This window comes from Gymnodraco acuticeps, unplaced genomic scaffold (assembly GCF_902827175.1).
Source record: "Gymnodraco acuticeps unplaced genomic scaffold, fGymAcu1.1, whole genome shotgun sequence".
NCBI lineage: Eukaryota > Metazoa > Chordata > Actinopteri > Perciformes > Bathydraconidae > Gymnodraco > Gymnodraco acuticeps.
This window is the reverse complement of record NW_022991578.1, coordinates 237,612-251,337: the sequence shown is the minus strand read 5'-3', so window position 1 is coordinate 251,337 and position 13,726 is coordinate 237,612. Positions and strand designations below refer to the sequence as shown.

Sequence of the window (13,726 nt, the reverse complement as noted above, 5' to 3'; positions counted from 1 at the left end):
GTTTCGTGAGCCCACGCACGCAGGGCAGAAGAAGCCCTCCTTTGGTCTCTTGTCTCAGAGGCTCCTGATCTATCTATAGCTGGGTCCCATACAGCATTAAAATCGGCCCGACTATAAACCAGTAGTCTGTCAACTCCAACATGGCAGTGAGCACATTATAGAAATCTCCTTCAAATGAGTTAGGAGCATATGCTGAGACCAGCACAATTTTCCTATTAGAACATTTGACTTTTGCGATAGTTATCCGGCCTGTTGTGTCTGCCCATACATCTAAAACTTTTATATTTAAATTGCGCTTAGCCACTACGGGGTCACTCCCCGGATTTTAGTACTTGAAGAAGAGGATTCTATGACATGAATTTGTCAGCCAGTCTTCCCGCGTCAGTCTTCAGAAGGTGAGTTTCACTCAGTAATTCCATATCCATCTTTTTCCTCCTCAACAAGCCTAGGACACTGGTGCGTTTATGTGGAGCGTTAAGGCCCCTCGTATTCCAAACCAACATGTTTAAATTAGCCATTTAACAAGGTGAGCAGTGTGTACCAGTATAATAATAAAAGGAATGCACAGAAATTGTCGAAAGGACCTGAGGTATCCCGCCCACCCATAAAAAACCCATGAGCAAAAAGGTAAAAAAAAAACAAGAAAAAAACATGCACACATATGACAAAAAAAAAAGGGGAGACGCCATTACGCCCCCAACCGGCCCTCCCACAAAAAGAACCAAACAGTCCGCAACCAGAATAAGAACCAAGGGCTATAGAAGTTTCCTAATGACGTCACAGGATTTTGCGGCAGACATCTTGGAGTACCACTCTACTGGCGGCAGCGTTAAAAAATGGCGAAAATGAAAGGCTACTACGAATCACTAAACCCGGAGGATAAGACCGTTTACAGAGAAAAATGTACGTCGATTGGTTCGGTGGACCCTTATCTGATTCCCGTTAAGGATTACAGCACCGATATAAATTCATGGCCTTCACTTTCCTACTGTGATATCGTGAACTACCTGTTTTTTTCGTCTATTCCATTGTACACCATGGAGGAAATGAAGGCGTACAAAGGACTCTAGGCACATAAAGAGTTCACATCCGGGTGGATCCGCGACGTTTGCGTTGCATATCAAGGAGATGTGGCTGTAATAGCTGGAAAAGTGACTAAATATTTCGTGAGGTCCTCTTCAGCTGGCTTTTTAAATATCCCTAAAGTCCCCCAAAATAAAATGGGTGAGGCTGCTTTTATCCACGACTACGCTACCAAGAAATATCAGAGGCCAACTCAGTGGACATTTTTAAACACCAGCTTTTATTTTTGTTGTACCTATATCTATATGTTTACTTTCTTTTATAGGGTTTTATATTGTTGCATCAATTAACTTAGTCTTGTGTCTTATGTATTTTTATTATCATACCTTTTACCTCGCCGTGTCTCTTAACCTTTTAAAATGTTGTTGCTATGTAGCTGTAAAGGTCTTAACATCTGATCTGAGGGGAATTTCTAGTGGTTTATTTTTAACTTGTGATTGTAAAGCACTTTGAGCTACACCTGCTTTATGAAAAGGGCTTTATAAATAAAGCTTTATTATATATTGCAATATATTTAAATTCCAAAAGTTGTGAACCTATTCTTGGTTGTCAGCTTCTGTTATGTGCTACCTAGCATATGACAAGGTGGTTCTAAATAGTCAACAATCCAATAATATTTTTGTATTTTATTTTTCAGGTATTGCATTCTCAGAGTATTGGGCTGCCGCCAACATGTCCGTGGGTACTGATGAAGAAGGATGGTGCAGTCATCACAGCTAACTGCAACTGCAAGGCTGGTTTGGGATCAACATGTACCCATGTTGCATCTCTCCTTTTCTACATAGAAACATACGGATACGTGATGCCAAGACAGTTACCCAGGAAAAGGCGTCCCCTCTCAAAAGAAACAGAAGTACTAATCAATCTGAATGACAGTGTATATATTTATTTGATTGAACTTGTTTCTTTTACATCAAATCTATATAAAGAACATGTAAGTACACGGCCCCTCTGTTGTTTCCCCGACTCAGACTGCAAGGAATCTGGGTGTGACCCTAGATAACAACCTGTCCTTCACTGCAAACATCGCTGCTACAACCCGCTGCTGCAGATACACGCTTTACAACATCAGGAGGATGCGTCCCAAGCTGACCCAGAAAGCGACTCAGGTTCTGGTCCAGGCTCTCGTCATCTCACGCCTAGACTACTGCAACTCCCTCCTGGCTGGTCTACCTGCATGTGCCATCCGACCTCTGCAGCTCACCCAGAATGCAGCGGCTCGTCTGGTCTTCAACCTTCCTAAATTCTCCCACACCACTCCGCTCCTCCGCTCCCTTCACTGGCTTCCGGTAACTGCTAGAATCCATTTCAAGACACTGGTACTTGCTTACCATGCTGCGAATGGATCTGGCCCTTCCTACATCCAGGACATGGTTAAACTGTACACCCCAGCACGTGCTCTGCATCAACCAAACGGCTCGCTGCACCCTCGCTGCGAGGGGGACCCAAGTTCCCATCAGCAGAAACACGTGGGTTTGCTGTCCTGGCTCCTAAATGGTGGAATGAGCTCCCCATTGACATCAGGACAGCAGAAAGCTTACACACCTTCCGGCGCAAACTGAAAACTCATCTCTTTCGACTCCACTTCGAGCGATAGAATTATTAAGAAAGCACTTATATACTAATAAAGGACTGGCTTATCTAAAGCCAGTTGAGTAGCACTTGAAATGTTTTTGCTCTGTGAAACCTGATGTACTTATATGATTCTGTTTTCTTCAAGGTTGCATTTTGTTGGTCGAACGCACTTATTGTAAGTCGCTTTGGATAAAAGCGTCAGCTAAATGCAATGTAATGTAACAATCAAAACAAGTTGTGCACACTAAAATGACACAAAAATCATCATTATTTAAACTGACACTCAAAGAGCAAAACCTCAGCTCAAATATCCAAAACTCTAAACACATGTTGAGCTCTGCACCCAATTTGCAATTCAACTTTCCACTTTTTGAAAAGTAAAAGTATAACAACAGTATATTTGTGTTTCTGCACATATTTTGGAGACTTGAACAATCTTTATTTGCAGAATTCTCTATATCAAACGCCACAAAACAGTGTGCTTGAGCACGATGGTGTGTAGTTGGTTTTACAAAATGTCTTGTACTATGAATGAAGTGTATGGGCTCAGAACAGTCTCATAATACACACATGCACACAGAAGGATTCACACTTGTATTTCATGATCCGCAAAAGGATTCACACTTGTATTTCCGGATCCACACTTGTGTTTTTCAATGCACACACAAATGTGTTCCGTTTCATATACATGTAAATAAAATCCAAACACAGAAAAAAGTTTTACATGTGTATTTTTGATCCACACATTAGTTTTCCGTTTAAAACCGCTGCACCTTCAAACACAAACAGCTTTCTGTGCACGGATCGCTGTGCATTCGTGTGTGGGTTTTTTGAGACTCCCCTGACGCTCACCCGATTCGTACTTGTAATTTCTCTCATCTATAGCCAATCAGATGTCTCCTCCAGTCTAAGCCAATCACATGAGCGCGCCCCCACGTGGGTAGGATTTCTTGCGTTCGTGACGTAGCGCTTCATTTACGCTTTTTGCGCAGTCCGGACTCCGGAGCTGATAGGTCAACTTCAACATGGCGTCTAGCACAAGTGTAAGTTATACGTGTCTCGGCGTGAATGATTAAATATGTTTTAGGTATGAATTCTTGTTATGTTAGTGATGTGTTAGCATGGAAGTAATATGGGTGGCATGTAATGCTAGCGTTTGCTGGCAAGTTAGCTATATTATGCTAATAGACTACCTAGGATTATAACCTTACATAGCTAACATTAGCCAAACATTTCTTTAACTTCTTTCATTCTGTTGCTTTGTTTTTTAGGGACAATTTAGACAGAATTAATCCAAAATTTGCTGCTCAAATTATTATTCAAAAATATATTCCATTGTGTTTAATGATGGGGTGGAATTGAACATTAAGAGATGATGTTAAATAGGATTAACCAGTGTTGGTAAACAAACGGTCGAACGTTGAGCACTGTTGGTCATATTTTATCTATCTTTTCTATTCTTTTCCCCCCAGGAATCAGTAAAGCGTGAAATCCTTCAGAGACTTCAAGATCGACTGACATACATCTTGGATAGGACACCTGTTGATCTCGAAGGGCTACAGTTTGCGTGCCGTCAGGCTTTTGTTATATTGAGTGCACTGGGTGACATTGTTGATTTAGGGAATAATATACAGTCTGCACTTGCAGACCTGAATAGCCTTATCCAACAAGAGAGAGATAATCAACAGATATTTGTGACCCTTGAGTTGCAAAAATGTTGTGGACGTGGGCGTCCACGATTGAATGTGTCAGTAGAGGCTCTGACACATCTGGTTGAACTGGGACTGCCATCGAGTTGCATCGCCAGACTCCTGGGTGTGTCTAGAGCAACGCTATTTAGGCGGGTGACCGAAAATGACATTTCTATATCTGCTTCATATAGTGGCTGCACTGATGACGAATTGGATTCATTGATCACCACAATAAAAAGTGCAATGCCAGATGCTGGCTACCGTGTAGTCCGAGGTGCTCTACTTGCGAAGGGACACAGAGTGCAATGGGAACGGGTGTATGCATCCATGCATCGTGTGGACAGTGTTGGTGTGCTCGCCAGGATGACCCGGATGGGATGTGTGGTGAGGAGAACATACACAGTTCCTTACCCTAAGTACATGGTGCACATTGACACCAACCACAAGCTCATCAGGTTTGTCTGCATGCTGTCTGTATGTAATCTGTTCATTTTATTATTTTGAATGTCTAGTTGTATATATCTTGTGTATGTAATCATATAATTGTCTATCATTGACAGGTACAACTTTGTTATCTTTCGGGGAATAGATGGCTATTCAAGGAAGGTAAGACTATTCTATTGTCAAGAACCAACAACTGCAAAATGTTGCCGAACATCATGTGATGGTTTTACTTTTCTAAGCTTCAGTTTATTTTCTGTACCAACAGGTGGTGATCTTTAGGTACACAATCTAACCTATAGTTAATTACATATCGCCTCTTACCAAACAGACGATATGGACTTCTAAAGTCACCTTATATTTTAAGTGATTCAGATCAAACAATATGCATTTACTTATTTACTTAATTTCAAAATAAATACTTTGAAGAACTTGTGAAATAATTAAAACACTTATACTAGTAACCGCACAATATATGTCAAGAAGCTTGCCTGAGCTATCATGATATTCTGTTATACATTGAATAATTCTGTTGTGCGTTGTTCTCTTAATGCTGCACATTGTCATTTGACAGATGCTTCAAGTTAAACTGATTCATCAAGGTACTAATATGTTGTTTTATGTGTACTTGTATGTGTAGATTATGTACTTGAAGATAGCAGACAACAACCGGGCTGACACCCACTTGTGTTTCTTCAATGAAGCTGTGAACGAGCACGGGTTTCCTCTGAGGTATTCACATTATTTCATATGTAATCATTAGTGTAATTGCGGACCTTTCCATCAAATTTAGATGTTCCCCTCCAATGGCTGCATCAGTGACGACCACTTTACTTTTGATGGGACTCATTCATTGCAAATATTGTCGTGCTTTACTGTTAGTTCAAAGAGGCAATCTGAACATATAAGTTAAAACAATTGCCATTATAAACGGTACTTTTCTAGGTCACAAAAGTGCTGTCGGACACAGCCATATCAATTGTTAATTCTATGTGAGCCCCTCACATATGACAATATATAAGCGACATGTCCGATTTTTCTATCCCTCAGCTGAGATTCATGTACTGTACAGAAATATGAAAATATAATCTATTCACAAGCTGATGTGAACCATCCCTCATTCAGGTGTGGAAGATAACTCGAGGTTTAATAAAGTGAAAGAGAACTCTTAAGGGTTACAGTTAAGGACCTGTCCAGATATCTCAAATATGTATGTCCAGAGAGAGCCATTTGTGATCACATTATGGATGTAGATCATTATGGAATTGTACCCCTCGTTTTTTGGACCTTCAAATACGTAGATTTTAACTATGCATAATTATTTGATTTATTTTCCAGAGTGAGAGGAGATCATGGTGGAGAAAATGTGGGAGTAGCACAATTAATGTTCTCAGTTCGTGGAACTGACAGTAACAGCTTCATTGCAGGGAAAAGCGTACACAATCAACGGTGAGTTAAACCTAATTTTGTAAGCTTATGAGCATATTTCTTCTTCTTAATATTCCCTTTAACAAACCTTCATAAGCACATGTTGAGACCATTCCTTCACAAAGAAGAAAATGACAATTTTCACAGAAATGTACCAGCCACGCAAACATTTGAAAACTCACTTAATGTTATGTTTGTACTCTCCTGTCAAGTCAGTTGATTTTTTTTAAATAAATGCAATTTTCAGTTAGAGACATTGCTATTGATTCAATGACTAGGAAACTTTAAATTGTTCATAGTGAACAGTTTGAATTTTCTTTTAAGTTTAACATTTCTTTGTGTTTTCTTCTCACAGAATTGAACGCCTCTGACGTGATGTGTTCATGAGTGTTACGGTGACTTTTACAACACCCTGCACTCTCTTGAGGAACAACACCTGCTTGACATCAGTAACGTCCTGCACATCTTCTGCTGCCACTACGTTTTCTTGCCACGCATCCAAGCCAACCTGGATGTGTTCAGTGAGGCCTGGGCCAACCATCCCATCAGGACAGAGCAACATCTGACACCCAATCAGTTGTGGCAGGTGGGCCAGCACCTGAATCCTGTTGCAGATCCTGAGCCTGAGGTAAATTATGAATTTTCAAAACCATCACTATCTCTTGTTTATTATCAATCAATAAAAACCCAAACAGTATAATAAGTTATCTGATTCATAAACTAACTCCCGTTCTTGGATTAAAATAACCTCTGCTGGGAGCAAGCAAGAACACTTTTCTATAATATTACACTATTACCTTAACATTATTCCACAATCACTCCATTTTTTATTATTATAGAACAATTGCATACCCTCTTTATTTCGCCTGATCACATATTTTGTAATAAGAAGCAGTAATGGCACAGTGCTTGCTTTAATATTTGTACACTCACTTTGTCTTTTTTAGGGTTCACTCATACCAGAGATTCAATGGGAAGAGAGTGGATACACAAATGAGCATCATACCGGGGTCAATGTCCCTACGCTGAACTTCCCTCTCTCAGACCTTGAAATTATGCAACTGCAAGACAACATTGATCCAATGGAAGAATCTGAATGTTTCGGAGTGGACATATATCTCAATACTGTCCAATACATTGAGAATTTAATTGAGCACCGATAGTTGTTACATTTAACAACTATAGTATGATTTGTGTCATGATTTCAGTTATTTGGCAATGATGGAAAGTTAATCATTTTATATTTACATAGCTTATGCTTGATTAAGTTAATCTCAATTGCATGATTAGACATTTTTCTTTTGACTTATAAATTAATGGAAGTGTTTTTAGAGATGCATTTTCAGTCAGGATCAAAAACCGTTTCAGAGCAACAGAATTACATTCATTTTACACTCTGTACAAAATAAAAACATTGTAAAAGAACTATTCGGAGTGTAATGCTTTACTGTTCAAGGGATTGGGCATTGTTACGGCCCGTCCACACAGCGGTGTGCGTTGAAGCTTCCAACGCTTCTGCCCATTCACTTTGAATGGGGTGACGTCACTTTTAGCCGAACTGCATCGTGGGAAGCGACGCGGAGCGTTGCTGGCGTGGCTCGCTGCAAAAGTTGAGCAATGTTCAACTTTTGGCAACTCGGAAGAAGCGTCAGCCAATGAAATCCCATTTATGCAAATCTGCCATTACAAGCGCTAGCCAATCAAACCGTGTGTATGCTGGGAGAGACTACGCAGGTCATTTCCTCATATTCAAAAAAATGGAGGGAAAATTCATTATTTTATATCCAGTTTACTTCGTTTTAACATTGCTATTGCTTTGTATGTCGGGGGCGGGAGATTCATGTGATTGGTTGTTGGTCGCAAAAAATCCCCAAGCTTCAGACACGCCCAACTCCAAGCGTCAACGCACGCTGCTGTGTGGACGCTCCGTTAAAGTGTAACAATGATAATGGACAAACAGTCTTTTTCCAAATGTCCTTTATTTATAAAACACGGTAGGTGTACCAACTGTAACCCTGTATCTCACACAGTGTATTGAATAGAGAGGCAAACCCTTCTCCAGAAAAATACAAAACAAACTGAGAGTCAGTGTGTAGCTACACAAGCCCAAAGCCTGAACTGATGGAACTGAGGGCCATCATCAAGTCCTGGTGGAACTTCTCATAAGTTTGGTAGTGGCTTGGGAGCTTCAATTTTAGGAAGCAGGTGAGAGCCACTGGGTATTTTGAAGTAACAACCTCAACTTCAAGGTTTGTTGTGAGCAGCTCCCACCCGACCCAGAACTTCAAGAGGTCACGCAGCACCTTCGGAGATGCTATGGGAGAGAATTTGTTATGTATGCGATACCTCAAATTGCATTATATCAAAACTTAAATTTGAGCAGTAAAACTTGCAGGAATATCAACGGTTAACCCATGCATAGATTTGTATTTGTACACCGATGTGTGTATATTATTTTTCATCAGAACTGCCATCTCTTCAGCTGCACTACAGCTTTAGCAGTCATTAATTAGTGTTACCTTCCTCTATGAATTGCCTCAAAAATCCAGTGACGAGACCGACTTTCTCCAATGGAACGGCGTCGTCCTCGTCCTCGTCCTCGTCGCTGTCACTTTTGGGCTGTGGCCAGTGGATGTTCTGGATCACAGTCTATAGGGGATCAAATACAAACGTGTTCTTTGCTAAGATTGAAGCTCATGTTATATGCTACAGAATTATCTTAACATTGTAAAGCATTGATTTAAGATCTACACACCAGTTTAAGAGCCCCACAAATGAAATTGCATGATAGTGTTTGCAAACAAATCCCATGAATAACATAAATCCAATAAAGAAAATGGTACTTACCTGTGAGTTCAGCTCATCATTTTTCTCTCTTGGAAATAATATGGGGTGGACATCTGGCCTATTTGAAACAAGCGGCCAGATTCCCGTTTCTTTAAGGCCTTTGCGAATCTGCTTGATAGGCTGCCTAACACGGTGAAGTACCTACAAGTAAAAGGAACAATCAAACTGAGGCACTAATGGAAAAACACCACAGTAGCAGATACAGGAGGACTTACAAAGCAAACCTACTAATTACCTAAACATTGTATTGTATTGTTTAAATAAAAATGGTACAATATAAAATGATTACTGCATGGGAAAGAAGTTCCTGGAACAGCCAGTCATGATTGGTGGAGGTTGGAACAGGGAGGTCCCAGGACAGGCAAAGATCAGTCACACTGGTGTATTCTTGAGCTAAAACAGGAGAAAAGAGCACATCATTTAAATGCATGCAAAAGTGGACAAAAAGCCTAAATCTGGAAAAATCAAAATGGGACACAAAAAAGCATTGGAAATCATTTCTAGCTAAACAGCCCAGCCTTGACGCATGAATGGAATCTTTTTCATAATGCACAAGATGACAAGTGTATGTTAGCATTGTGGTGCAGTGGTGTATGACATGTCACTTTTTAACTAGGACACTCACAAAACCAATTGTTTCACGGTGGTCAAGATCAGGACAGTCCAGCAGGGTAAGCGCTGATGCTGCAGTATCCGTGCTCCCACCAGTCAACAGAGTCACTACAGGCACACTTAGTCCTGAGAAACCAAAACCACCATGCAGGAAGGAATGGCCTATCATCCGACCTGCCATCTCAAACAGGTTGCTTTCCCGAAGCACAGCAGCTGCGGAGGGAACCCGATGTTCCATTTCGCCTTCAAAAAGGCTTGTAAGAGCTGCACAGCCTTAAGAGAAAAGGAGAAATAGTTTAGACACCATGTATTGCTATAACGTAATTTTTAGGTCAAGCTATATTGAGTGTTGGTTCAACTGTGAATATGCATGTTGTAATCTTTGTTGGTTTATTAAGATTTAGCTGCAAGTGGTTATTTCAATTGAAAGACAAATGGGGACATCCCACCTAAATTTATACTGAAGCCGGTCTTCAGTTTCTGCATGGCCATTGACAAAACGTGTCGGTTGACACCTTGGCCGACTGCTGCATCCCCTTGAAAAGACGACCTCATTTAGAAAAGTACAACCAACAAGATGATATTCAACATACACTTACCAAGAGACAACATGAATCATCCTTCAAGCTTTCAATACAATAAATGTAACTAGTTCTTTCTTCCCTGGTCTAAGGGACATGAACTTAATCCTCAACATGCAAGTAAAAACAAACAAAAAGGCAAAATTCGACCCAGATGACAACCTATAATGAAACATGAGAAGTTACACTATTTATTAATACCTCTCAGCCTGCACTTCAATGGAGCTGCCCAGTTAACATTGTTCATTTTAAAGAATGAAATCAATGAACTGTCTGTTTCTTCTTCTGCGTCAAACAAGTCGATTGACAGAAAGAGGCGTGGACATTCATAGTTACGTTCCAGCAGTTCCTCTCTGAACAACTGACATGCCTTCCGGGGGTCCACTTCATTGGCCCAGGCTGAAATGTAATTTGAAGGGAAAAAAAGTGGTTGGTACAATAAACTTCATAATATGTCAGCTTCAATTGTAAAATAGTACTTCATTTATTGTCTCATTTAGTAAGCCCTGTATTTTAAAGCAATATATTAAAAGGTAGTAACTTGAAATCAATTATCCTTTCCATATTACTGGATCAAACATGTAACAACATTCATTTTGGTGATCATTGCTATTTAAGTGTTTGTGAGTAGTCACTGTTTCAAACTACACCACAGCAGTAATTGTTCTGAATAAATAACCTGCTGAAACTGTTGCTGGCAATCGTTGAACTGAAGGTCCTGGCATTTCCTCTGTCCTTGTCATACTGGCTGCATCGCTATGATGAGCAGGGTCCATTCTTGGAAAAGACAAAACAAAAAACATACTCACAGGAATGGAAAATAGAGACTAGTGAGCGCCCTTCTTTTTTTACATATTTCTTCTTGCATATCAAACAAAGTAATTTAAATCAGATCCCTAATAAGTATTTCGGCTCTGTTAAGATTTCTACATTTCCTAAAAATGCATCACATGCTCTGATGCAGCTGCTATAGCTGTAACATTACAGCATTTTAAAACACAAAAAAGGAACAAGCACATTCACCAAACGATATCGTTATTAGGTTTGACACTTTGTATATGTTGTTCACCTCTCTCAAAACATGTCTATCTTCCATCTTTTGCTTGAACAAGTCAAAACGTCTTACCCTTCACCACATGTGCTTGCATGAAATGAGAGGACATCAATTGGGTAAGATTCAAGACATATAGGGCAAACCTGTAAAAAACATAAACAAATGTCAATACCTTTAAAACATATCACATTATTATAAGAGGTTTTATGTTCTCTCTCAGATAAGTGATACAGGAAACATAATTCTATGATAAAAAATGAGTACATAGACAGTGTGCAAAAAGTCTGTTTGGTGAAATGTGTTATACCCTACCTATATACACACCTGCAATCATGCTGTCATTATTTACTGAAAACAATAAGGCTTTTATACTAAATTGCAAAGTAACTTTAACAGGATCAGCATCAACTACCTCTGACAATTCTCCCATCCTTGTGTTAGGTGGATTTGGCTGCTCAATCACTTCATCAAGAGAAGTCCCAGATTCACTCTCCTAAAAAACAAAAAAGGTACAGAGAATTGGTTCTATAGACTTTGAAACAGTCATTTGAGCAAACTAAAACATTACATATTTATTTGAGAAATGAGAGAAACGTTTTAATAACAGCTTACAGTCAATATGTCATTACATTCCTCCACATGTAAAGGCAACAGCTGCAAAGGCATTTGACTGCCACATGTTATGCAGGTTGACTGTGGCATCTTTGCAAACTCTGCCGAGTCATAGGGTAGTGGTTCGGTAGAAAGTTGCTCCTGTAGTGGAATTACAAACACAATGTTTTTTCCGTTGTTGGACGCTGTTTTGAGGAGCCTTGTGGAGTACCCCTCGGAGTCAGTAGGAATTATGGACAGCTTTCGACGTCCACTACCACCTATTTTAAAATCAAAATAGGAACAACACAAGTGTGCTTTAAAACCACCTGACAGTACATACATTAATATTAGGGATATACGTTACACTTTGTCAGGCAAACTTTAGTAGTTTTATACAACTTGAAGAAGTGATATGAATGGTAATTCAAAGTAGGGCAACAGAAAACACATATGTGGGGCTTCTGAGTGTGAAAAACACAACACAGCATTTTCACCAATGGAGATGAGAACAATATTACCTGCTGACTTGAAAAACATCCAGCCTCCTTTTAATGTTTTCAGTTTTGGAAATTCTTCCTCAACCGAAGCCATAGTCTTTAAAACAAAGTGAAATAACATACAATATTCAGCAAGTGATTCACATTTTAAATCATTGAGAAATCTTTAATACTGTCTGTTTATATGATTACCTCACTGTGCAATAAGTTGTCCGGTAGATTTAGCATCCTCTTTCCAAGGCCAGCATAGGCAAGTGGTAGCTCTTCCGAGCCCTTAGGTGTAAACTGACTGGGTCCCGAAAGGACATATATGTGAAAGTCCGTCCGTTTGACGATGCAAGGAGCCGGGGTGGGAAATCGTCTTTTGCCTCTTGGCTGATCAGTACTGAACATACTTGGGAATTGCCTGATGTGGGAATGACAAAAGGACCTGTGAGACTAGACATTGTTATATCATTTGCAAATCATTGGCTTGCGTTGATGGTTTTGTTAACATAGGTTGAACAAATTGTATGAATAAAAAGCGAAATCATAGTTAATATTCTGTCGATACAAAAACAATCTTGACACTTAGCTTTATCTTACCAAAATATTTGTTTTGAAAACATTAATATATTGTGTTTGGGACGTTTCAAGGCAAGGGGTTGTTAAAGGTTTTAAAAGCAGTAATGGAGGATACATACTATGGACAAATGTTTTAAAACATTAACTCAACATTACATTAGAGTAATGCGAGGGGTGAGATCAAATATCAGATGTTTACACATCTACGGGATTAAGCCACAGTTTGATCTTGAACTGTCAAATGTAAAACAAAGTCTATTAAATCACCTTCTCATCGCCTGCCTCACCCTGACATCATTGTGGGATTGGACGCTGTCTACCGCCCTGACTGCTACGCTGACCGGTGCACTCTCTGCTATGCTCACTTCTGGTGGAGTTGGAGTCGCAGACAACTCCCTGGCTATTAATTGAACTAAAGCCCGTGCTGCTACCTCGACCCGAGGCGTTACACCCTGTCGAACAGTCAATTAATTTTCTCTCACATTCACTTCACTGCAACATTTTACTTGGTAGCAGAAGCACATAATAAGAATGGGGGATCGTTAGACCGTTAGACAGACAACGCTAGTTAATGTTAGCTTATGGAGCTCAGCTACTACAACACAGCTAACCAAAACAGTTCTATATAATTCTCGAATTAAACAACTAACAACTAAGCAAAACCAATCCTTCATAATTTAGGAGTATTTCATAATTTAAACATAATTTACACTTGGAGCGGGAGGCGCGCGACCACCAGACGCCATTTTAAAGATGACC

The 13,726-nt window shown here is 39.8% G+C and overlaps 1 protein-coding gene across 2 annotated transcripts; it reads right to left on the bottom strand.

Annotated features, from left to right (window-relative positions):
• Positions 1 to 8,178: 8,178 nt before the first annotated feature.
• LOC117533688 lies at positions 8,179 to 13,726 on the bottom strand. 2 transcript variants are annotated; one of them, XM_034197587.1, is made up of 15 exons: positions 13,678 to 13,726; positions 13,235 to 13,419; positions 12,596 to 12,809; positions 12,425 to 12,500; positions 11,925 to 12,184; positions 11,725 to 11,805; positions 11,385 to 11,455; positions 10,938 to 11,035; positions 10,460 to 10,657; positions 10,127 to 10,213; positions 9,691 to 9,950; positions 9,355 to 9,458; positions 9,066 to 9,206; positions 8,738 to 8,867; positions 8,179 to 8,532 (listed from the first exon to the last, which is right to left on the bottom strand). In XM_034197587.1, exons 1-12 carry the CDS (start codon positions 13,711 to 13,713, stop codon positions 9,438 to 9,440), a joined length of 1,587 nt encoding a protein of 528 aa, XP_034053478.1. In that variant the 5' UTR covers positions 13,714 to 13,726; the 3' UTR covers positions 8,179 to 8,532; positions 8,738 to 8,867; positions 9,066 to 9,206; positions 9,355 to 9,437. The 2 variants fall into 2 exon arrangements, with proteins under 2 accessions (XP_034053478.1, XP_034053476.1); XM_034197585.1 differs by lacking the exons at positions 8,179 to 8,532; positions 8,738 to 8,867; positions 9,066 to 9,206; positions 9,355 to 9,458 and having other exon boundaries at positions 9,520 to 9,950.